Source organism: Xenopus laevis, chromosome 8S (assembly GCF_017654675.1).
Source record: "Xenopus laevis strain J_2021 chromosome 8S, Xenopus_laevis_v10.1, whole genome shotgun sequence".
NCBI classification, from domain to species: Eukaryota; Metazoa; Chordata; class Amphibia; order Anura; family Pipidae; genus Xenopus; species Xenopus laevis.
In genome coordinates, this window is record NC_054386.1 from 83474310 (window position 1) to 83497037 (window position 22728).

Consider the following 22728-nt stretch of genomic DNA (forward strand, 5'->3'; position numbering starts at 1 on the left):
CAGGAAGCAGGACACTTAAGAATTGCAATCCTCCCACCCTCTATTCCAGTGGTCCCCAACCAGTGGCTCATGAGCCACATGTTGTTCACCAACCCCTTGGATTTTGCTCAATGCAGGTGCTTATGTGCTTATTTTTTCATTCCAGGCAAGTTTTGGTTGCAAAAAAACAGGCGTACTGCCAAAGACAGTCTAATGTAGTCAGATAGTCCACATAGGGTCTACCAGTAGTCAATCTCAGCCCATAATTATCAACCCCAGGAACGGTTGTTGTACTTGTATTGCTCTTTTACATTTGAATGCGGCTCACGGGTAAAAAAATAAAAGGTTGGGGATCCCTGTTCTATACCAATCTTCCCACTCCCAGGCAACTCAGTTCACTTAGCAAAGACCGAGCAAACCCTGCTCTTAAAAGTCAGAACCATGTCAACTACAACAAGGCTGAGTGAGAGTGAAGACTGATTCCCAGCTTCCGGGAGGGATGTCCTGTGTCCCCCCCCCCCATAGGACTAAAGAGAAAAGGATCTGAATCCCATTTTTCTTATGTCCTGGGGGACATAACAAAGCTGCCCCAAACTGGGGGAGGGAGGAAACAGGAATCAGTCACATAAGCAATCAAACTTCGAACTACAAACTGCAAAACCTTACTGCCAAATGCTGTCTCAGCTGGGGCAAATGTGTCAAAACAATAGAACTCGGTTACAGTGTGAGTGGATGGCCAGAAACTGAGGTGTTCTCTTGAGGGAGATGTAAAACTGGTGAACAGTTTCCCTGATCCAATGTGCAATAGTGGTTGACCCTTACAGCTACCAGATGGAACTACAAAGGGAGTTCTGATTCAGATGAAAGGGGGATACCCCCTTTGGATGGAAGGAGGACACTGTATGCAGGACTGCTTTTCCACGTGGAAAATCAGATAGGAAGAGTCACAGGCTAGACCCTTGCCCAAGCCATTTTAAAGAAACTGCAGAACCGGAGGAATCTTAAGTATTTCATAAGGTATGTTCCTTTCTGAACACCATCATATGAAAAGCTTTCATATTATAGTATGCCTTGGAGGATACCGATTTCCCGGCCTTAATCATGGTTTTAGCCACTGCTGCCAGAAACTCCTTATGGGTCAAGATAGCGGTTTCAAGTGCCAAGCCATCAAAGTGAACATTTTGGGATTGTGATGGAGGATTGGTCCTTGATGAAGCAAGTCTGCACGGAGGGGAAATGGCATAGATGGAATAGAAAGCTTCACTAGTTCGGTGAACTAGGACTTTCGAGGCCAGTGTGGAGCAACTACAATGAACCTGCCTCTTTCTCTTTTGATCCTCTTGATGAGGAGCGGAAGCATCGTGATGGGGAAATGCATCATTGTTAATCGCAAAATCCTGCTGATTTCACTTGGTACTGCAACACTCTGGATTCCTCCTTGACAGTTAAAATACGCACCAGCAGTGGGATTGTCTGACTGGTTCCTGGTGGATAGCCCTGTCAGCTAGGGCTCCCAATGGATCAGTGCCCTGTAAATGGCCCTGATCTCCAGAATGGCAGAATTGGCAGCCTTGTGTACACAAATAAATCTGGACAGAATCTGGACAGAGAGGTCTGGACAAAGAATACAGCCACCAGTTCAGGGACTCAACAGTCTGGGCAGGTAGAAAAGTTTTTTGATTCAGAGATTGACGTCTCCTCCTAGTGGAGAGGATGCGTCTTTGGGGCAGCCTGAGGTGGTATGGAATACACCATGACTCCCAGAAATCGGACAGACAGATTTGGGTCGATTTGAGCTGAAGAACAAAGTTCAAACATACTCCATGGACTGAGAAAGGCCTGAGAAAGTTGTAGTAGGCGAATCAAAGGAACTTCTGGTGATGAGGGTAGATTGGGACATGGAGGTAAGCATCCTTCATGTCCAAGGAAGCCAGAAATTCTCAAGGTTCCAACGCCTAAATGAGCGGTCAAGGACCCCGGGTGTTAGGAATAGCCCCTAACCGAAGAATCCTTGAGAGAAGTCTCTTAGAGACTATTGCCCAACAGTGTAGGAGACTGTGGTCGCCTAGAAACTGTTGTCCAACTGTGCCTGTTTCTAAGGACACTCGAAAAACTGAGGTGCCTAGGAGTGTGAAGAAGGGTATAGAGGGTGGGAGGATTGCAATTCTTAAGTGTCCTGCCTCCTGATGGGAGGAGATTTAACCCCATGGTTCCTGCGTCCTACAGGACGTAAGAGAATTTTAATATATGCCTAGTATTGATTGTGCAAAAACACCTCTACCCTTTATACCCTGGAAGGTAAACTAAGCAGATACTAAAACAGGCTAGAAATGTAATAAATACTTTACCATACTTTCTGCAAACTACTTCACCCCAGTGTACAGGTCTTTTCTTTCTGCAATATAAAAATAAAACAAAGTTTGTTAATTTAATTTCAGATAAGATTGGACTGGACAATACATATAATTACAGTTCTAGAATGTATCCTTAAAGGGATACTGTTATTGGAAAAAAAAAATTTTGGAAAATAAATCAGTTAATAGTGCTGCTCCAGCAGAATTCTGCACTGAAATCCATTTCTCAAAAGAGCAAACAGATTTTTTTTATATTCAATTTTGAAATCTGACATGGGGCTAGACATTTTGTCAATTTCCCAGCTGCCCCAAGTCATGTGACTCGTGCTCTGATAAACTTCAATCACTCTTTACTGCTGTACTGCAAGCTGGAGTGATATCACCCCCTCCCTTTTCCTCCCCAAGCAGCCAAACAAAAGAACAATGGGAAGGTAACCAGATAACAGTTCCCTAACACAAGATAACAGCTGCCTGGTAAGCTGGCCATAGAAGCAAAGATCCGATCGTACGAATCATCGTACGATCGGACTTTCCCATCTCCCGACCCGCCACTAACCATTCAGATCAAAGTCTTACCAGTCAGATTAGTTAAAGAACAGATCAGCAATGTTCTGCCCCTGACAGCAATCGTACGATATCTATGTCCAACCAAAGCTGGTGACAGTCTCCCACTGAAAATCATACGATCGGCAATACACGCAGAGATATTATCGGCAGCCGACAGAAATTTTCTAACCTGTCCGATCGACCAAACGACCGATCTCCGCCGGACGAAAAATGTCGGGACTCTCCACACCTGTCCGAATATCGTACGAATCCTCGATTCGTACGATCAGATCTTTGCGTCTACGGCCAGCTGTAGATCTAAGAACAACACTCAATAGTAAAAACCCATGTCTCACGGAGACACATTCAGTTACATTGAGAAGGAAAAACAGCAGCCTGCCAGAAAGCATTTTTCTCCTAAAGTGCAGGCGCAAAACACATGACCAGGGGCAGCTGGGAAATTGACAAAATGTCTAGCCCCATGTCAGATTTCAAAATTGACTATAAAAAAATCTGTTTTCTCTTGGAGAAAAGGATTTCAGTGCAGAATTCTGCTGGAGCAGCACTATTAACTGATTCATTTCGAAAAAAAAATTTTCCCCATGACAGTATCCCTTTAATGTCCAGAATACATATCAGTGTATCCTCTTACCACAACACTGCTTTGGATACTGGTGTATAAAGTCGTGTAACAGGTAATCACAATGAAAATAGATAATCTATGGCAAAGCCACTCTATTCTACTGGATCTATAATAAAGTAGACAACTGAACTATGGAACAGATGGTTTGTTAGTTAAGGGAACAGTAACCGCAAAAAAAGAAAAAGTGTTTTTGAGCAACAAATATAATGTACTGTTGCTCTGCACTGGTAAAACTGGTGTGTTTGCTGCAGAAACACTACTATAGTTTATATAAATAAGCTGATCTGTACCCAAGATGACAGCCATTCAATGGAGAAAAGGCTCAGTTACAGAACAGATACGTTCTGTAGAATAGAATGGTATTCTACAGAGCTCACGCGTTATCCACTATTTAACCTGTGCCATTAAATCTTATTTCAATTGCCTCCATTGCTACACAGTAGTTTGTTTATATACATTATAGTAATGTTTCTGAACCAAACAAATCAGTTTTACCAGTACAGGGCAACAGTAAGTTATAGTTTAATATAATTACTACACTTTGCTGTTACTGTTCCTTTAATTAGTTTGCAGGATCTGGGACACTAGCCAGCTGATAAGTAGAAGGTCAGCTCTGGTAACAGCATACCTTCTGGTATCAGTTCTAGGAAGATAGTGGAGTTATAATGACAAACAATCAAATATAAGCCTTGAAAAGTGCTCCTAGTGAAAGTAAGTATTATTAAACAAAGCTAGAGCAGAGAAAAAAAATAGGGACAAGTGTTTTGTGAATGTTACATTGAAGGGGAGCACCAAACTAATCTATCTATGTTATATGTGTTGCTTTACAGTTCTCTCATTCATAATGCAATGCTTATAAAATATGTATGCATGGAAATCAGTTGACTGCGTATAGTAAATTGCTTTTACATTTCAGAACAGTAAGGTGTATGTCTGATGGCATCCAGAATACTTATGCCTTAAAGGTGGCCATAGACGCAAAGATCTGCTCATTTGGCGACATCGCCAATCGAGCGGATCTTACCCAGATATGCCATTAACGAGCATGGCTATATCGTGGGTAATCTGATTGTTCGGCCTTAAGGCCGAACGATCCGATTACGATGTGCCATGGGCTCCGGCGGGATCGGTCGGGTCAAAATCAAACCTGACCGATCGACCAAACGACCGATCTCCGCCGGGCGAAAGCTGTCGGCACTCTCCACACACGATCCGAAAATCGTACAAATCCTCGATTCGTACGATAGGATCTGTGCGTCTATGTCCCCTTTAATAATAAAATATCCATTTTGACATAAATGTCAGGTTTGGCAATGTCCCTAACATGTAAATTCATCACGCCAGTAAGTCAGCACTCTCTCAATCCTGGCAGAAGGTTCCGCTGTTCAAAGGCACCATTATGGAATTTTGGTCCAGCAGAAAAGAAGAAAGGCAGAGAACTTATTCGCGTGAGCAAGAAAAGCCTTGCTGGCTAATCCTATACATATTATTGTAATTTCTCTTTAAAGGAATTGCTCAGTATGAAAATAAAAACTGGGTAAATAGATAGGCTGTGCAAAATATAAGTTTCTAATATAGTTAGTTAAAAATGTAATGTATAAAGACTGGAGTGACTGGATGTGTAACATAATAGCCAGGACCCTGCTTCCTGCTTTGCAGCTCTCTTGGTTTCTACTGGTTACCAGGCAATAACCAATCAGTGACTTGAGAGGGGCAAATGGTCCATTACAGTTTGCTTTTGAATCTGAGCTGAATGCGGAGGATCAATTGCAAACTCACTGAACAGTTATGTCCCATGTGGCCCCCCTTCAAGTCGCTGACTAACTCAGAGTTAGAGAGCTGAAAAGCAGGAAGTAGTGTTCTGGCTATTATGTTACACATCCAGTCACTCCAGCCTTTATACAGTACATCTTTAGCTAACTAGCTATATTTTAAACATTTTTTTATTTTGTAAAAGGCTTTCGGTTTACCCAGTTTTTATTTTTACACTGAACTGTTCCTTCAAGCACTCATTTCTATTTTAACATTTATCCCAGGAAAAGCTGGTAACCTTCACCACAGGATGCTACTTTATATATGTTGCCACTACTACTGTGTGCTGTCCTCCTCTGTCCATTCTTTGGGTGGATACCAATTAGACACATGCAGAGGAAGCCCCAGAAACAGACAGCACCCATTAGGTCTCACTTCTATCAGCCACACGGGATGGGACATTTAATAGTTAGAGCTGCCTGATAACCAATTCGTAGGATTTGTCACGTGTGCCACTGTTCTGGCTTGGGGACAACATGCAATTACAAAATGCCCCATGGTCAATTGTCACCGTTCATATATACAAAATGTAGAGGTATGGGATCTGTTATCCAGAAACCGATTATCCAGAAAGCTCCAAATTCTGGAGAAGCCATCTCCTTTAGCCTAAATTTTAAACAAAATTCACATTTTAAATATTTCCTTTTTCACTTTAATATTATAACAATACATTGATCCTATTTGACCCTAACTAAGATATAATTCATCAGGTGCAAAACAATCCTACTGGGTTTATTTCAGATTACAGAAAGATCTCTTATCCAGAAAACCCCAGGTCCCTAGCATTCTGAATAGTAAATACTCATCCGTGACGAACCTGACTTGTGTCTTGTAGATATTGGAGTCCTGTTATGATTAATGATTTTGATGGTTTTAATGAATGTCAGTATATAAGGCACTGAGCAATTGACGTGTTCAGAACGAGGCATGAAACGCGTCAGGTGATAGCACATATAAGTTTAGGAGATAAGTCTGACAAATGATACCTGTCAACTGTTTTTAAAGGAAAACTATACCCCCAAAATGAATACTTAAGCAACAGATAGTTTATATCAAATCAAATGACATATTAAAGAATCTTACCAAACTGGAATATATATTTACATAAATATTGCCCTTTTACATTTCTTGCCTTGAACCACCATTTCGTGACTCTATCTGTGCTGCCTCAGAGATCACCTGACCAGAAATACTACAACACTAACTGTAACAGGAAGAAGTGAGGAAGCAAAAGGCAGAACTCTGTCTGTTAATTGGCTCATGTGACCTTACATGTGGTTTGTATGTGTACACAGTGAATCTTACGATCCCAGGGGGCTGCCCTTATTTTTTAAAATGGCAATTTTCTATTTATGATTACCCAATGGCACATACTACTAAAAAAGTATATTATTATGATAATAATGGTTCATTTACATGAAGCAGGGTTTTACACATGAGCTGTTTTACTCAGTATCTTTTAATAGAGACCTACGTTGTTTGGGGGGTATAGTTTTCCTTTAATACAAGCTTGGTAATAAAGTTTGTTTAATTTTTAACTCGTGATCTGTGGAGACTCCTCGTCTATGCTTTGTTTTGTTGAACGAAATAACATGTTCCATGCCTGTAGTAAGTTTTAAGTTTGCGCACATCTAGTAACCCATATCAATCAGATTTTCAAACCAGTAAATTCTATCTGCCAATAGGGTGCTTTGGGTTACTAAGCAATTAGCAAGCCTATGACCATCTATTACATTAGACCGTTATTGTTTTTAACTCTACAGGTGCAGTGACCCATGTGTAATCTCTCAGTAAAGTGCTGCTGAACAGGACAGCATTGAATATATAAAGGATCATAAATAGTGCATGACAAAGATGTGTTCAAGTGAATTCATTTGCCAGTAACAGCTCTCTAAGCCACGGGTCACTTTCTAAATTTTACAAACCAATTTGCTTACTTAAGGATTCATACCCAAGAATCAGGAAAGATCTGTCAGCAAGTAATGTAGGAATCTGTAAGTTACTCTACAGTTACTCTGCTAAACGTCAGGGAACATGTGCAGAACGGACTGAAGATGCGAATAGATCTGTTACTGTATCAATGTTTAAAGGGGTTGTTCACCTTCCAAACACTTGTCAGTTCAGTTTTTTTCAGAATGTTCAGCATAAATAAAGACTATTTACAATTTCTTTCTATCTTTTATTTTTACATTTTCCCAGAACTTAAGTTTAAAGTGATTCTGACATGATTTTTATGGTGTCTTTTTTTTTTTGCTAAATTACACTGTAAATAATTCACTCTACCATTTCATTTCTGAACCAGCAAGTGTATTTTTTATAATATTGGTGTGAGGCAGCCATCTCCGGTCATTTTGGTTGGTCATGTGATTTCAGAAAGAGCCACAACTTTAGGATGGAACTGCTTTCTGGCAGTCTGTTGTTTCTCCTACTCAATGTAACTGAATGTGTCTCAGTGGGACCTGAATTTTACTATTGAGTTCTGTTCTTAGATCTACCAGGCAGCTGTTATTTTGTGTTTGCGAGCTGCTATCTGGAGGGAGTGATATCACTCCAACTTGCAGTACAGCAGTAAAGAGTGACTGATGTTTATCAGAGCACAAGTGACATGACTGGGACAGCTGGGAAACTGACAATATGTCCAGCCCCATTTCAGATTTCAAAATAAATTATAAAAAAGCTCATTTGAGAAACATGTTTCAGTGCTGGAGCAGCACTTTTAACTGATGCATTTTGCCATGACAGTATCTCTTTAAAGGGATACTGTTGTGGGAAAGCATGTTTTTTACAAAATGCATCAGTTAATATTAATGCTCTGCATTGAAATCTGTTTTTCAAAAGAGTAAATGTTTTTTTTTATATTTAATTTAGAAATTTGCTGTGGGGTTAGACATTTTGACATTTCCCAGGTGCCCTCAGGTCAATTGACTTGTGCTCTGATGAACTTCAGGCACACTTTACTGCTGCACTGCAATTTGGAGTGATATCAACCCTCCCTCCTACCAGCTGCTGTAATGTAAACAGAGCCTTGTCTGGTCAACCTGTCAGCTGAACAATAGGCAGGTATCAAGACAACAGCTCCCAGATCACCGTACCAGAGGCCACCCCTTTAGACTAGAAGAAAAGAACTTTCATTTGAAGCAACGTAGGGGGTTCTTCACAGTCAGGACAGTGAGGTTGTGGAATGCACTGCCGGGTGATGTTGTGATGCTGATTCAGTTAATGCCTTTAAGAATGACTTGGATGATTTTCTGGACAGACATAATATCAAAGGCTATTGTGATACTAAGCTCTATAGTTAGTATAGGTATGGGTAAATATAATTTATGTAAAAGTAGGGAGGGGTGGGTGTATGGATGCTGGGTTTTCATTTTGACGGGTTGGACTTGATGGACTTTGTCTTTTTTCAACCCAATTTAACTATGTAACTAGCTCTTCAGAAGGATTCTGCTGACTGGACTGGGAGGAGCTCTGTGTCTGCCTGCTGTTACCAGTGCTTTGCTCCACAGCCTTGGACTGAATTGACTTATACAGTACCTTACTGTACTTGCTATGTGGCACTAAAACACTATTTTCAGTGTGTAATAATAACATAACTTTCTCTGTCTAACAGTAAGGGCCCCCAGCCTGAAGGCCAGTTGGGGGGGGGGATTTGGGGTGAGTGCTTATTTGTGCCCTGTGTAACTCTGGAATTAACGCAGGGTGACTGTTACCCCAATGTTTCTAAATATATGTTACCTTCTTATGAGCTAAGGGGGCGCAGTCTGAAAGCAGTTAGTGTGAGATTTGGGATGAGCGCTTATTTGTACCCTGGGTACCCCTGGAATTATAGCTGGGTGACTGTTACCCCAATGTTTCTATATATCTGTAACCTTCTTATGAGCTAAGGGGGCGCAGGATAGTGGGCAGGGAGGAGAAAGGCAGTGGTGGGCTTGGACATGTTAGCAGAGCTGTGGCAGTGCAGAGGAATCATTGGGAATCATTGAGTTAGTGCAGGTCCTACAAATAGTACTGGCTTATGGTTTATTTATACCTTATATATCAGGAGTGCAGAGACTCAAATAAACGCTGGCAGCAAAGAGTACAATTTCCCCCCTTCCAACTCTGTAAACGTTAGTTCAAAGGAATGCAGAGTGAATTTACTGAAGAGCAAGAGTTTTGATAGCTGTCTGTGCAAGGAGGGCTGCTCGTGGACACTGGAGAGCAGGCAGTAAGTCTGGAGAGCAGGCAGTAAGTCGGAAGTGAAAGCAGCTTCTCTGCAGACCATGTGACCACCCTCCTCCTGATGTCACAGATAGGGGAGGGGCAGTGCACAGCAGATAGGGGAGGGGCAGTGTACAGCAAGCTCCTCATGTCGCAGTACCACTTTGCTTTTTATCAGAGAGCAGCTGCCTCCAAGCACACAGGTAATGCAGTGCCTGCTTTTAGTGCAGCACGTGAGAAATAAATAATGAGCAGATATCGAAGCCCCCATGGCAAAATAAAAATAATAACATGTATTGAATTGTGAATTAACATTTTATTTGCCAGACAGTGTTTTTTGAGGTGTGCTCTTTATAAAAAGCCAAAAAAGTGGAAAATTATGACCGATTCCCTTTAATGTTAGTGCCTCTGGTGTCTCAGTCTGGCAGCTCAGTGATCCAGGAGCATTTTGAACTGTTATAATTTGCTGCATTCAGTTGAAACATTAGTTGATACATTTCTCAGCAGTATCTTTAGAATATTAGCAACTATTGTATCAATTCTAACAGCTGTCTGTAATGACACTCGGGTATTCTGCTCAGCAGGGACAAAGATAAGAAAAGTATCAACTAAACGTATCCATTAATAGTAGTAAGAGAGTCAGCGACCCCTCCCAGAGCTTCTTTAGAAGGTGAAAAACTAAACTTTACACTTCAATATTAGAAAAACGGTCAAAAGTAGAAAGTGATTGGGAAAAGTCTTTATTTCTGGTGAATAGTCTGAAACCAACTGAACTGAAACAAAAGTGTTTGAAAGTGAACAACCCCTTTAAAGGGGTTGTTCACCTTTGAGTTAACATTTAGTGATGTAGAGAGTGATATTCTGAGACAATTTTTGCAGTGTGTTAGTTCTATAGCTTTTTATTCAGCGGTTTTGGCAATCTGGTTGCAAGGGTCCACTTTACCTTAACAACCATGCATTGCTTTCAATAAGAGACTGGAATATTAAAGGGGAACTACAGCTTCCAAACCAAAATTTGATAAAGAGGCCCACATAACACAGAAACCCCTAATATACCCATCACAGTTACCGGTTTCTTCAAAAAGTATGAGTAAAAGCCATTCTCTATGCTGAAATCCAGCTGTTTAACAGTTCTTCCCTTTCTGCATCATTTGAAATCCTGGCAGGGAAGGAGGGACTAAACACTGAGGTTACAAATTGTAAAAACTTCTCCACGGCTTACAGACAGCATGCAGGAACTACATAACCCACAATGCATTGTAGGGATGCACAGAATCGGCCAGGATTCTGCCTTTTTCAGCAGGATTCGGATTCGGCCGAATCCTTCTGCCCAGCCGAACCAAATCAGGGGTGGGGAGGGAAATTGCGTGACTTTTTGTCACAAAACAAGGAAGTTAAGAAATGTTCCCCTTCCCACCTATAATTTGCATATGCAAATTAGGTTTCGGATTCAGTTCGGTATTTGGCCGAATCTTTCACAAAGGATTCGGCCGAATCTTTCACAAAGGATTCGGCCGAATCCAAAATAGTGAATTCGGTGCATCCCTAATGCATTGCACTGTGATGTTCCTTTCCTTATTGAAATCATGACTGCAGGGAATTGTGGGGTTTGGAGGATTCAGGCTGAGGACAGATGGCAGTTGATACAAAGTAATAGTAGTCAGCCAGCTCAGCAAAGTAGTCAGACAGATCAGCAGGAGAACAGGGGGCTAGGCTTAGGGAATTGTCAGAAAACATTAAAAATCATGAAAAGTCTGCATATATTTTAATTGATGTATAATGCAAAGTTGCTTGAAATTATGTATACTTTTCAAAAAGCTTAAGTTATGTTTGTGTGGAGTTCCCCTTTAATAGGAGAGGGCCTAAATAGAAAGATGAGCAATAAAAAGTAGTAACAATAAATGTGTAGTAGTATTGCAGAGCGTTTGTTTTCAGATGGGGTCAGTCTATAACATACTAAGAGTTAACTTAAAGGTGAACCACCCTTTTAAGAGTTCAGAGCAGGTTTTCGGAGCTGCTACTGTCACATTGGAGGAAATGGGACTTTTTTAAAAACCAATTTATCAAGCAAAATACAGCCGACTATCAAGTCGCTCTATTTGAACACAATATATGGAATAATCCGAGAGAAAGTGTCAGACTAGTATATGCCACTATAAATCACTATGTAACATTCCTACTGTTTCAGCTCCTGCCCCAGAGGGATTCCGCCTCTCTGCCTGACACTCGGGTATTGTACAACTCATACACTCACGTTGCCAGTGGCCCGAACAGGAACAGCACAACAATAGAGGCGCGGGGTCCCCAAAATCAATTAGACTCACCTGCCAGCTTAGTACAGTCCGCAGAGCTCGGGGTCAAGCGGCTAATAAATCCCGCTGCCTATGTGCTTCTGTGACCTACCATTTACTTCTTTAGCCTCAAAGTCTTGCTGGCAGCTGCTTCCTATCCCCCACAACCATCTGCGTAACAGCGTGCGTCTGACGTCGTATGGCTTGAGTGGGCGGGGAAAGAGTGAACAGCCAAGTGACGCAACACGCTCCCTACGTGGAGGATGTGCGATCTATATTAGTGGTGTAGACAGCTGCTGTATTACAGGTATTAGACGCACAACTCGCTTTTTGCTCTTATGCTGCAGAAAACTTTACTCAGCTTCCTCACTCAGGGTTGGCGGTTTTCCAGCCAAATTGGGCTACTAATATAAAGCCCAGACTGGTTTTTAAAGTACAAACTAGCCATGGTACAGCTTTGGGCTTTTGCCTGGTTTATAGTTTTGTCTTGCCCTAATGTGCCAAGCCCGTGTCTCCCAATGCATGTTGGGTAATGTAGTTTTTGTTTAAAGGGATCCTGTCATCGGAAAACATGTTTTTTTTTCAAAACACATCAGTTAATAGTGCTACTCCAGCAGAATTCTGCACTGAAATCCATTTCTCAAAAGAGCAAACAGATTTTTTTTATATTCAATTTTGAAATGTGACATGGGACTAGACATATTGTCAATTTCCCAGCTGCCCCTGGTCATGTGACTTGTGCCCGCACTTTAGGAGAGAAATGCTTTCTGGCAGGCTGCTGTTTTTCCTTTTCAATGTAACTGAATGTGTCTCAGTGGGACATGGGTTTTTACTATTGAGTGCTGTTCTTAGATCTACCAGGCAACTGTTATCTTGTGTTAGGGAGCTGCTATCTGGTTACCTTCCCATTGTTCTTTTGTTTGGCTGCTGGGGGGAAAAGGGAGGGGGGGGTGATATCACTCTAACTTGCAGTACAGAGTAATATCAGAGCACAAGTCACATGACTTGGGGCAGCTGGGAAATTGACAATATGTCTAGCCCCATGTCAGATTTCAAAATTGAATATAAAAACATCTGTTTGCTCTATTGAGAAATTTCAGTGCAGAATTCTGCTGGAGCAGCACTATTAACTGATTCATTTTGAAAAAAACCTTTTTTCCCATGACAGTATCCCTGTAATGATTTGCCAAAGTTTAGTGTAAGACTACAATACCCAGCATGCAGTGGGACTGACTTGTGTAGAAGTTACCAGATTTTGGGCCTTATGGGGCCCCTATACCTACAAGGCCCCCCTCTGTACTTAAAGGGATACTGTCATGGGAAAAAAAAAATTCAAAATGAATCAGTTATTAGTGCTAATCCAGCAGAATTCTGCACTGAAATCCATTTCTCAAAAGAGCAAACAGATTTTTTTATATTCAATTTTGAAATCTGACATGGGGCTAGACATATTGTCAATTTCCCAGCTGCCCCAAGTCATGTGACTTGTGCTCTGATAAACTTCAATAACTCTTTACTGCTGTACTGTAAATTGGAATGATATCACCCCCTCCCTTTCCCCCCCCCCCAGCAGCCAAACAAAAGAACAATGGGAAGGTAACCAGATAACAGCTCCCTAACACAAGATAACAGCTGCCTGGTAGATCTAAGAACAACACTCAATAGTAAAAACCCATGTCCCACTGAGACACATTCAGTTACATTGAGAAGGAAAAACAGCAGCCTGCCAGAAAGCATTTCTCTCCTAAAGTGCAGGCACAAGTCACATGACTGGGGGCAGCTGGGATATTGACAAAATATCTAGCCCCATGTCAGATTTCATAATTGAATATAAAAACATCTGTTTGCTCTTTTGAGAAATGGATTTCAGTGCAGAAGTCTGCTGGAGTAGCACTATTAACTGGTGCATTTTGGAAAAAAACATGTTTTCCGATGACAGGATCCCTTTAAGCCTCCTGGTGAAGGGCGAATCTGGCCTATTTTGCTTAAAGGAAAAATTTGCAAAATGCATATTTTCATATATATTAATTTATTTTTTAGACTTTTTTCACTGCACATATTATACTATTTTTGGGCTACTTTTGAAGTGCCTTTGGCTAGTTTTGGGCTGGTATTGTAACTGACTTTGGCTGTTTTTTAAAATTAGACCTGGCAACCCTGTCCTCACTGTGCCCATGACCAGCTGCAGCAAATGTTATTGTACAAACAAAAAAACTGACTGACTGTCTCACACTAGTTTTTTCTTTGTCAAAAATGCCAAGCAGAGCTTAGAAAAAAAATAGCCAACTTAAAGGAACAGTAACACCAAAACAATGAAAGTGTTTTAAAGGGACAACAATACAGTAGAACCCCCATTTTTACATCAGGAAAATGTTAAATCAGGAAATGTGTTAAAGTAACTTTTTCTTCAAGTACTGAAAGGATATAAGCACAGCAGCCAGTTTTATTTTGAGATACAATATTTATTGTGTTAATAACAAGGGTTAAACATTGCAGTGTTAATGTTACACTATGGTGGGCATGTGCAAGGTCACTCTGTCAGTCACATACAGGGCCGCCATTAGAAATCACGGGGCCCCGTACAACAACATTTTCGGGGCCCCCTGGGCCCCGCCCCCCCTCACGCCCAAGCCCCACCCCATATCCCGCCCACTCCACATCACAGTTAAAAGACCACACATCAGCGCCTAAAAAAGTAACCACCCCCCCCACACACAAGTTATAAAAAGCTATTGATGGTCAGGGCCCCCTTATAAGTTAAAAAGAAATGAGGTCCCAAAAAAAATGTAAAATTTTTTTTAAAAAAAACAAAAAACATTGGTGGCGGGGGCCCCCTTACAAGTTAAAAAAAAATTGGGGCCCCAAAAATATATTTTTTTAAAAAATGTTATTTATTTTTTTAAAAAAACATTGGTGGCAGGGGCCCCCTTACAAGTTAAAAAAAAATTGGGGCCTCAAAAAATTTTTTTTTTAAATTTTACATTTTTTTAAAAAAAAAAAAAAAACATTGGTGGCCTGCTTCAGGACTTTACAAGTTACAAAAAAAATTGGGGCCTTACAAGAAAAAAAAATTGGGGCCTCAAAAAACATTTTCTTTAAAAAAACATTGGTGGCAGGGGACTATAGAATATTAAAATTATACATTGGTGGCCAGGGGATTAAAAAAAAACAAAAAAACTGGTGTTCAGTAGAATTGAACTCAAGGCTTCAGGACTTCAACTTCGCCTCCTTTCGTGACTTCGGGTCTTTTCCCTGCATCAGGACTTTAATTTCGGCTCCTTTTGTGACTTCGGGTCTTTTCGCCGCTTCAGGACTTCAACTTCGCCTCCTTTCATGACTTCGGGTCTTTTCCCTGCTTCAGGACTTTAATTTCAGCTCCTTTCATGACTTCGGGTCTTTTCCCTGCTTCAGGACTTTAATTTCAGCTCCTTTCGTGACTCCGGGTCTTTTCGCCGCTTCGTGACTTCGGCTGTTTTCGTGACATCGGGTCTTTTCGCCACTTCGGCTGTTTGGCTTTTCGGCACTTCCGCATTCGGCATCCTAAGAAATGGCCGCACGGCTCGGGCACTCGTAAGGGGGGCCCGGCTCTTTCAAAAATGCAGCACAACACTTGTCCCCCCTGTCCCCACTGATGGCGTCCCTGGTCACATACACAACCTAAAGCAATAGGTGATTGGTGCAGGACTGTATAAGGGGCAGACTAATTGCAATTGACCATTTACAGGCACAACCATGGCAAAATATACATCTGGTTAGTATTTTAAGCCTCTTTATTTCACAAATAATAACATTCATAGAACAAAGCAGTTTTTGCAAACATCAGGACAAAATTTTGATATAAAATCCGGGAAAACATTACTTAAAGGGGAACTCCACACAAACATAACTTAAGCTTTTTGAAAAGTAAACATAATTTCAAGCAACTTTGTATTAAACATCAATTAAAAAATATGCAGATTACAAATCCCATAGAAATGAATGGAGAGTGGTGGAATTTCACTCTAGAGGACTGTGGCCATCTCTAACTTCACTTTTTGATAAATATACCCCATGGTTTGCCCCTGAGTAGGGATGGGCGAATTTGAGCCGTTTCGTTTCGCCAAAAATTGTCGCCGACGCCCATTAAAGTTTATGTGCGTCAAAAATTTTTTGTCGCGCAGCGAAATTGTTTTGACGCGCGTCTTTTTTTTGGACGCACACCGCCATAGAAGTCTATGGGCGTCATTTCCATGGCGAAACAAGGTGAAAAAATTCGCCCATCCCTAGCCCTAAGCATAGCAAAACATATTTGTAAAGTACATTGCTGTACATTCAGCTTTGAAACACGTGTGGAGTTTATGTCAACCTTTTGCACAAGTTACCAAAAAAAGATCAAAGTACAGGGCTTATTTTTGTATTATATTAGTTTCACCGTATTAGTTTTATAACCCTTTAATTGCTTGCGATGTTTTCTTCAGTGTATTTCACATACGTACCACTTGAGGTCACTGTCATCATGACAATGTAAGGGCTCTTACTGAGGAGCGGTTGAAGCTGCTCTCCCCTTCATTCCGTTTTTCAACGTTCAGCCGCAGGGGAGCGCAGGAATAGACGCATTTAGCTTTTTTCAATGGGGCTGTACTCACGCAGGCGCCGAACGCAGGTTGAGACGCCTACACGTGCCTGTGTGAGTACAGCCCCATTGAAAAAAGCTAAATGCGTCTATTCCTGCGTTCCCCTGCGGCTGAATGCTGAAAAACGGAACGCAGGGGAGCACAGCTTCAACCGCTCGTCAGTAAGAGCCCTAATAAATCTCACTCACAATCTAATAATGAACACACATCCATAGCACTATTTTATAAAGTGTTTTGTACTGAATGAATGGTTGAGAAATACAGATAATTAAAGAAGGTAAAGTAAAAGAAATGGAGATGCCAATAACAATGTGGTTTTTATGGAAACCAACCTACTGTGTGTGTAGACAGCAGGGCCGGAACTAGGGGTAGGCAGAGTAGGCATGTGCCTAGGGCGCAAAGCTGAGGGGGTGCCAGGCACGTACCTGCTCTGTCGCCTACCCCATGTCCGGTCCTGTGTCTCCCTGACTGGCGCTGGTAATTTTTGTTTCAAATGCGCATGCGTGCCGGCGCGTAGTTCCGTGCCGGTTGCCTAGGGCGCCTGGTCGGGTTGGCCCAGCTCTGGTAGACAGCCTTTTCAAAGCCATTGACTGTAGTTCAGCAACAGTCAGGGAGTGACGTGTTGCATGTGCCTGGTAAAAGCTATACCATGGTCTTGGTGTAGGAGATGTATTGGGGCCAAGGGAATGTGACTTTTAACTATGAAGACCTGTCATGTTTCCTTCCAATAAACATGACAATGCCAGTAAACTTGTTCCTCTTACAATATGAATCCACAACTCTGATGGTTATTGGCTATTCTCACAGGACCGCAGCCTCAACCTTAGCTGTAAACAATGTTGTGGTCAATCTGAGACACCATGACGCCTTTTTTTTACCAACTAAATGATGTTCTGATGCAAAAAAAAAAAACAAAAGAAAAATATTTTGCAGGATGATTCTGGACTTCCTCATTTCCACTGATGGGAACCTTTGTTGTGACTGGTCATGTGCTGGGTGGAACACCAGATGAAGACAGTAAAGAAGATCAAACCACAGGACTTCACTGACTCAAAATATGACCTTTAATAGTGCCAGTTCCATGTGATATTTGTAAATTAAAGAGACAACTTGTTACATGCACCAGTCACATCAGCACCACAAAAACGTATACATATTACACACTGTAGGTGTGACCCTGACCCACTTTGTGTAGCATGGGGTATGATCTCTTCCATAGTGTACAGCACAGTGTCTAATCTTCCCTGCCTCTTGTACCTGGGTTGATTTTCCCCAACACAGACAGTACAGGTATTGACACACTGTACAACACTGGATCTAATATGTCCCACACTACACAATACAGGTATGGGACCTATTATCCAGAATGCTTGGGACCTGGGGTTTTCTGGATAACGGATCTTTCTGTAATTTGGGTCTTCATGCCTCAAGTCTACTAGAAATTCATAAATAAACCCAATAGGCTGGTTTTGCTTCCAATAAGGATTAATTATATCTTAGTTGGGATCAAGTAGAAGGTACTGTTTTATTATTACAGAGAAAAGGGAAATTATTTTTAAAAATTTGGATAAAATGGAGTCTATGGGAGACAGCCATTCCATAATTCGGAGCTTGCTGGATATCGGGTTTCTGGATAAGGGATACTATACCTGTATAGACTATAATATACTGTAGTGTCTAATGTTATCTACACTATACAATGTAGGGGATAAACTCTCCTACAATATAGTAGCCAGTCCTGCTCACAATGTAAAATGCAAAGTTCAATCTTCCTTGGAATTATACAATACAGGGCAGTGTGATTAAAACCAGAACATGGTATACAGCAATAGAAGCAGGACCACTATCAGAAATCCCAGGGCCTTGTACAATTTATGACTTAGTCCTCCCATGAGCACAAGCACATAATACCATGTACCTGCACCCCTTGTATGCCCCACAAAAAAGAATAAGTAGCAGGTAGGTAGGTATGTATAGCTAGGACAAAAAGATTGAACTTAAAGGAGAACCAAACCCTTATTCATAAAAACCCCTACCCTACATAGACATCCCCTGCTCCCCCCCCAGCCTAGGTGTAAACTCCGGTAATTTCCCCTAAGTCTTTACTTAAAGGGGTTGTTCACATTTGAATTAAGTTTTAGTATGATGTAGAGAGGGATATTCTGAGACAATTTGCAATTGGTTTTCATTTTTAATTATGTGTGGTTTTTGAGTTATTTAGCTTTTTATTCAGCAGCTCTCCAGTTTGCAATTTCAGCAATCTGGTTGCTAGGGTCCAAATTACCCTAGCAACCATGCATTGATTTTAATAAGAGATTGGAATATGAATAAGAGATGGCCTGGAGAGAAAGATGAGTAATAAAAAGTAGCTAAAACAATACAATTGTAGTTTTTGAGAGCATTTGTTTTTAGAGGGGGTCAATGACCCCCATTGAAAAGCTGGAAAGAGTCAGAAGAAGAAAGCAAATAATTCCAAAACCTATAAAAAAATAAATAAGGAAGACCAATTAAAAAATTGCTTAGAATAACCAAATTTATAGCATACTAAAAGTTGACCAATTAAAAAATTGCTTAGAATAACCAATTTTATAACATACTAAAAGTTGACTTGAAGGTGAACCACCCCTTTAACTCTCTTTGCAGATTCAGCGGAGCTCACGGGCTTCATCTTCTTCTCTTCGGTAATCTTCATGAAGTAAGCGCCGCATCGGCACATGTGCAGTTGGATCAGTCTTCTGGTTTTTGACAACTGCACATGTGGAAATTGCTGAAGCGACGGAAGAAAACCTGAAGATTACCGAAGAGCCGGAAGATGGTGCCCATGAGCTCCACTCTGTCTGCAATTTTCGCCTAACTTTACTCAAACATACCATCTTTTTGGAATGCTTTTTAATGGGGCGAAATCCTTCGAATATCGAAGTCGAAGGATTTAGCGCTATTCCTACGATCGAAGGAATAATCCTTCGATAACGATTAAATCCTTCGAATCGAACGATTCGAAGGATTTTAATCCATCGATCGAAGGATATTCCTTCGATCAGAAAATTGTTAGGAAGCCTATGGGGACCTTCCCCATAGGCTAACATTGGCCTCGGTAGGTTTTAGGTGGCGAACTAGGGGGTCGAAGCATTTTTTAAAGAGACAGTACTTCGACTATCGAATGGTCGATTTTTAGTTCGAATCGTTCGATACGAAGTCGTAGTAGTAGTCGAAGGTCGAAGTAGCTAATTCGATGGTCGAAGTAGCCATATTCGACCATTCGAAATTCTAAGTATTTTTTCGTTCTATTCCTTCACTCGAGCTAAGTAATGGGCCCCATATTGACATTCACTTAATATGGGTGCACACAATGAAACATAACTTATGAATTTTTTTGATAAATTACATCTTTGTGTGATGGAAACTGTAATCTCATGATACTTTTTACAGTGTCCCTTTATTTTTTGTTCTTGCTTTTTCAAGCTTAAATCTGAAATGGTCAGTGGTTGCCAAGGGGTCAGCAACTAGAAAGCAGATTAATCATGGGGGGCTATATGTTCATATTGATTAATACAGTTTTGCACCTATTTTTCTATTTGGATCCTATTATTAATGTTTCACTCTATTACATGGTACTTTAAGGGGTAGTTCACCATCAAATCAGTTATTATGATGTAGAGAGTGACATTCTGAGACAATTTGTTTTAATTATCTTTTGTTTTGTTTTTTAAATATCTAGCATCTGTCGAATTTGGAATTTCAGCAGCTATCTGGTTGCTACAGTGCATTTCACTTTAGCAACCAGTTAGTGGTGCGAACAATAGACTGAGAGGTGAATGGGACAGACTCTGAGTAAAAAGATAAATAATGAAAAATAATAACAACAAACTTGCAGCATCACTGAATAATATTTTTGGGCTGCTGGGAGTTAGTGCCACCAATTTGAAAGCTGGAAAGTGGCAGAAGAAGGAACATAGTTTCAAAACGTTAACAAATAAAATAATGAATACCAGTTGAAAAGTTGTATAGAATAGGCCATTCTACTGATTCCACCGGGGAAACTTTTTCTTAACCCAGTTTTTAGATATTTTCATGGAATCATTGTTTCCCTATTTTGAATAATATCATTTAGAAAGCAATCCACATCAACTAATAAGAAATTGCTTGAAAACTGGTCACCAGTAAGTGCTTGCTACTGATTGAATGGGTTTCTACACCAGGTGCAAATTTGGCAACTTATAACATTACCATGATTTCTTTTGTTCTTGATTGGACTGAAGGAACACGGCTAGTTTGAATAGTAAATGTGTCATGTATATGGGTGATATGTAAATCAAAATAATATGAATTATATACACACTAATGATGCAAAGAGGGAGAGTAGTGAGCTGGGCACTTACAGATATTGTCATTGAATAAAAGGTTTTATATGATTTTTGAGTTTTCGTTTAATCCAAGGAACGACTGGAGCAGATATTGTTGTGGACATAGGTTGTTTTCTGGTGAATCTGAACATTTTTGCTTATTAAGGTCAAGCAGACATTAAAGGGATACTGTCATGGGAAAAAATATTTTTTTTTCAAAATGAATCAGTTAATAGTGCTGCTCCAGCAGAATTCTACACTGAAATCCATTTCTCAAAAGAGCAAACAGATTTTCTTATATTCAATTTTGAAATCTGACATGGGGCTAGACATATTGTCAATTTCCCAGCATGTGACTTGTGCTCTGATAAACTTCAGTCACTCTTTACTGCTGTACTGCAAGTTGGTGTGATCTCACCCCCTCCCTCTTTACCCCCAGCAGCCTAACAACAGAACAATGGGAAGGTAACCAGATAGCAGCTCCCTAACACAAGATAACAGCTGCCTGGTAGATCTAAGAACAACACTCAATAGTAAAAACCCATGTCCCACTGAGACACATTCAGTTACATTGAGAAGGAAAAACAGCAGCCTGCCAGAAAGCATTTCTCTCCTAAAGTGCGGGCACAAATCACATGACTGGGGACAGCTGGGAAATTGACAAAATGTCTAGCCCCATGTCAGATTTCAAAATTGAATATAAAAAAATCTGTTTGCTCTTTTGAGAAATGGATTTCAGTGCAGAATTCTGCTGGAGCAGCACTATTAACTGATTCGTTTTGAAATTTTTTTTTTCCCATGACAGTATCCCTTTAATAGCTGCTTGAGTGAAGTTTATATGACAAGGATGGCAAAGAATCCTGACTGTTTCCCATTGGGTATCTTTACATGCGTGGCCAGTCTGCTGAACAATGTTACCTACAAAATCTTTTCAATATAGCTGTCTTCATGTTAATGATTCATTTTTTAATCTATGATTAAACCTGATCCACAAGATGGGAACTTCCTTGCCTGCTTGTAAATTTGTAAAAGTAATCTATAGTGCCAAAGGCCAATGATAGATTGGAACATGGGAACAATGTAATGTATCACTGGCAACATAATGTATCACTTTTTTAAATTGGTGCCACCCATTGACATCCAAATCCTCATCCATTAGAGATGAGGAATAAAATCTGTCATTTAATGCATTATGATTTTTGCTATAACTACTGTATATACCTAACTTTAGATCTCAGTACATTACAAATCATGAACTCAAATTGCCCTATATTAAATTTTTACCATTTGTTTTATATGTATTTCTAACAGCAAAAGGTAAATATTTGTCCTATATTTGTAACGACTCACCCTGGTGGTCAAGTAGGCCGGCGGGGACCCTCACTGCAGCGATCCTCTTCTCTTGGTTGCCGGTTCTCCTATGGCACGTGCAGCGCGCATTTCCGAGATTTACGCGCATTGCATGAGACGTCATTTGAATATTTAAAGGGGCCTCGAGCCTAAACTCATTGCCCGTTGTTAGGTCTAATTTGCTTAGTTCCTGGGTGTGATTTTGTCTGTGTATATTTTGGTTTTGATCCCTGCCTGTCTGACTCTTCTGAACTCTGCCAATTCCAACCTTTGCCTGCCTGACTATTCTTGAACTATGCCTGCACCGACCCCAGTCTGCCTGACTATTCTTGAACTCCACTTGTACTGACCCCGGCCTGCCTGACCACACTTTATCGTTTAACCCTTAAGAAGCTGGTGTTGCCTTCCATCCAATCCTTGGTAATGAACGTGCCCCTTTGCTTATTCAGAACGCTTGCTTTGCTCCTCTCAAGTTTAAGACCTGGCGGCATCTGAGTAGCTGAGGGTTCCTCCTGAAGCCAAAGGCAGCTTCTAAAGGCAGAAGTCTGAGCCGAGACAGGGAGCCTAACACTTCTTCTGAATTTAAGGAGCCATTTG

General features: G+C 40.8%; 1 protein-coding gene across 3 annotated transcripts in view; it reads right to left on the minus strand.

Annotated features, from left to right (window-relative positions):
• Positions 1-12086, minus strand: part of ccdc9.S (coiled-coil domain containing 9 S homeolog) — a 47777-nt gene extending 35691 nt beyond the window's left edge. For all 3 annotated transcript variants that reach the window (XM_041575284.1, XM_018233280.2, XM_018233278.2), the window contains exons 1-2: positions 11859-12086; positions 2328-2374 (exon numbers count right to left, since the gene is read on the minus strand). In XM_041575284.1, coding sequence (XP_041431218.1) covers positions 2328-2330 — 3 coding nt within the window. In that variant the 5' untranslated portion in view covers positions 2331-2374; positions 11859-12086. The remainder of the gene's footprint in view (positions 1-2327; positions 2375-11858) is intronic.
• Positions 12087-22728: the final 10642 nt, after the last annotated feature.